The 3,778-nt window shown below is 37.5% G+C and overlaps 1 protein-coding gene across 1 annotated transcript; it reads left to right on the plus strand.

Annotated features, from left to right (window-relative positions):
- The first annotated feature begins 1,085 nt into the window (after positions 1–1,085).
- On the plus strand, positions 1,086–3,498 carry LOC140809459 (cation/calcium exchanger 4-like). The gene is given in 2 exon segments (XM_073167093.1): positions 1,086–2,446; positions 2,448–3,498. Coding segments are annotated over 2 exon segments (1,911 nt in total). The 5' UTR covers positions 1,086–1,381; the 3' UTR covers positions 3,294–3,498.
- The last annotated feature ends 280 nt before the right edge of the window (positions 3,499–3,778 follow it).

Raw genomic sequence — 3,778 nt, forward strand, 5'->3', positions numbered from 1 at the left:
CTAGAATCAAAACCCAAATTTGGGCAAAGATAAAATTTGAAAATTGACGTAAATCATGTTTCTCGAAGAAAAAAAAAGAGCAGAGTTTTTTAATAAGAACTTCTTCATAAGAGATCTGAAAAAACTCTGGTCAATAATCTCAACTTCATGTGTTGTTCTTGAACCCTAATCTTCTTGTGAAGTGGCTCATTGGGAGATCACGAAGAAATGCACGATGAAGTTTCTCATTGATCTTTGCAATCATTTTTTAGGATGCTTAAAACTTGGCTGAATTGCGCTTTGGGGGACCTGTTTTTGCTCCAAAACATGTGTGAGGTAACAATCTTATGCAAAAAAGCCTTTGAATCAAAAACAGCATAACCAAAATATCTATTTACCAACTCTTCCATATTATCTAGTACATGCGGGAAAAAAAAATAAATAGTCACAATTCCAGTACTTGCAATATTATATCAACATTCGAATTCTTAATTATCAATTAGGAAAGAGACATACATCTATATCTTGTTGATATATCCTGCACTTTTGATACATACTTTTCTCCTTCATCATCATAATCAAATACCAGAGGGTCTTCTTATGTTGCTCTTCAGTATTTTAAACAAAAGGAAAAAGACAAAAAGCTTACCACTTCTCCAATTGTATCAAGAGTATGTCTTTTGTGAGAAGGTTTCACGAATCTTTATCTGTGAGACGGGTCAATCCTTACCGATATTCACAATAAAAAGTAATAATTTTTCATGGATGATCAAAATAAGAGATCCGTCTCACAAAATACGAACCGTGAGACCTTCTCACACAAGTTTTTGTCTTATTTTAATAAATAAAATCAGATATTAAGCTAATTTTTTACATATTGTTTGTACAATATTTCGATTTGTGAACGTGCGATATCCCAAACACATGTATAAATGAGACTTGCTTTATTGGTATGGCGTAAAATTTATTTATTTATTAGAATTTTATTATTGTCTGGTTACACATTTTTTAAATGAATAATTTCAAATGTAAAACTCGAGTTTATTAATGTTTTCGGGGTACGAATGTAATTTTATCATATGAAAATGGAGACTTATACTGTTAAAGCAAATTAATGAGAAAAGTCTCTGGAAAATTCAAAATTGTGGTTCTTCATCATTCCGAATCCCGACGCAATCAATTTCCCCATCTTTTATTCCACAATTTTTAAACCCTGATTTATTTTTGGATTGTCGAAACTGAGATAAGTTCAATTCTCTATGGTTTACGATTATTATTGTTTTTAAAGACCAGGGGGTTTGTTTACTTAGCTTATGAATTGAAGCCAGGGTCTTTCACTTTGTAAATTATGTGTCCACGTTAATGATATTTGTGTACAAATTGGAGTTGTGAATTCAGGGAAATGAGGCGATCGATTGAATTTTACAGCAGAAAAAGCTCTCGAATTCGAGGGGTTTTCAACGCATTATGTACCCTAGTTTTCATTTTCATGTTCTACAATGGTGGGATTATGTCAAGAGGTGTATTTCCATTTGGGTTGGGTAGGGTCTCAGTGATTCGCAGGGAAATGGTAGAATTAAGTATTGATTCTTCAGTTAATCTAAATGGGTCTGATCCGGATTATCTAGATTTAAAGAAACTTGAACTCTGCGCTGGATTAGTGGATCACAAGGGCTATAATAATAGTTGCGAGTTCTTGAAAGCTCACCCTCAGTGCAAGTCAGGAGGGTTCTTAGATTACATGAAGTTTTATTATTGTGATTGTGGCGAGAGTGCGTGGACATATCTCGTGTTGGGTGTTTGGCTTGCTGCGTTGTTCTATCTTTTAGGAAATACTGCAGCTGATTTCTTCTGTCGTTCATTAGAAAAGCTTTCGAATTTATTGAAGTTTTCTCCGACTGTTGCTGGGGTTACTCTGCTGCCTCTAGGAAATGGAGCTCCTGATGTGTTTGCAAGTATCGCGGCTTTTGTAGGGACTGATGCTGGAGACGTGGGCCTTAATAGTGTTCTTGGAGGGGCTGTCTTTGTAACTTGCATTGTTGTTGGGGTTGTTTCCCTTTGTATTGCCGATCATGGTTTTCAGATCGATAAGAAATGTTTTATTAGAGACATTATATTCTTTATGGTTTCAATTATGGCCCTTTTGTTGATATTGATTGTTGGTACAGTGAGTGTCGGAACCGCCATCGCTTTCTTATCTATTTATGTTGTCTATGCCTTTGTCGTTGCCGCTAACGAGGTTCTGAGGGAACAGGCTGAGAGATTAAAATTGGATGCTGTCACCCCTTTGCTTCCTGTAAGAGGAAGTGTATTTTCTCAGGGAACTCAAGATGATGAATCCATGTTTAGCCCGTTGCTTGATCTTGAAACCGACGGTGATGAAGCTCAGTCTCATTCATCCCTCCCGCAGTGGATGTGGGCCTCTAATGTTGCGATCTATTCAAACCAAGTTTTGAAGATTCCTGATGCCTGACAAATCTTTGTGGGGTTGGAATGACGAAGACTCGGGAACAGAACACCGGTCATTCTCTTGTTCGAAGCTATGTGCCCTGCTGGAGTTGCCTTTAACAGTTCCAAGACGACTCACAATTCCTTTAGTGGAGGAAGAGACATGGTCAAAGTTTTATGCTGTTGGCAGTGCTTTGTTGGCACCAATTCTTCTCTCATGTATATGGAGTACACAAGACAATGTGAGTTCTCAAAGTAGAATAATCGGCGATCTTTTGGGCGTTGCAGTTGGATGCACACTTAGTATTCTTGCATATAACCACACAAGATCAGATCATCCACCCCAGAAATTTTTACTACCTTGGGTTTTAGGAGGGTTTTTCATGAGCATTGTCTGGTTTTACATGATTGCAAATGAGCTCGTTGCTCTGCTAGTAGGATTAGGTGTCATTTTTGGTATCAATCCTGCCATCCTCGGTTCGACTGTATTGGCTTGGGGGAACTCGATGGGTGATTTGGTTTCAAACATTGCATTGTCGATGAATGGAGGGGATAGCGTGCAGATTGCCATGTCAGGATGCTATGCTGGTCCTATGTTCAACGTGCTTATTGGATTGGGCATCTCAATGTTTCTTGGCGCCTGGTATGCACAACCTGGTTGGTTAAAAATCCCACGAGATATAAGTTTGTATTATACCCTTAGCTTTCTCATGGCAGGACTTGTTTGGGCACTCGTCGTGTTGCCAAGGAATGGCATGCGTCCTAACAGGATGCTTGGAACTGGCCTTATCACCATTTATTTGATATTTCTCTCTTTTAGAGTGGGTACTGCATTGGGTCTGCTTTCTTTCACTAGTTTTAGTTGACATAATGTACAGACATCTTTGAGTAATCTTCAAATGTGCCTTTAAAATAAAATGGAACACATGGTAATGGATATTTTTCATTATCATCTCTGTTGTGTGGAATAGTTGTTTGCCGTGCTTTACTTCCATGCTCCTAGTAAAAATAATTTTCTGGGAAACAGAAATATTGGACTCCTGATGTCATATAATTTCTCCAATTTTGTTCTCTTTGTGGACACGAAATTGCTCTTCGAGTGTTCTTGAATTCTTGTTTTCTCAGTTGGTATATATTTGGAACCTGCCATGTTTGATGGTTGCGCTCAAATCTTGAATGAGTTCCATCTGTTTTCATGTCGAATGTGCAGCCCTTCATGAAAAATATTTTTGAAATTCATATTCATAATGCTGTTTTCCAGAATCGTTGGTCATCGTTAAAGCAATAAATTGTGTAAAAGAACTTGATGTGTTGATCAGTTACAAAAAAGAGATTAAGCTGAAATTAAGCT

This window comes from Primulina eburnea, chromosome 13 (assembly GCF_022965805.1).
Source record: "Primulina eburnea isolate SZY01 chromosome 13, ASM2296580v1, whole genome shotgun sequence".
NCBI classification, from domain to species: Eukaryota; Viridiplantae; Streptophyta; class Magnoliopsida; order Lamiales; family Gesneriaceae; genus Primulina; species Primulina eburnea.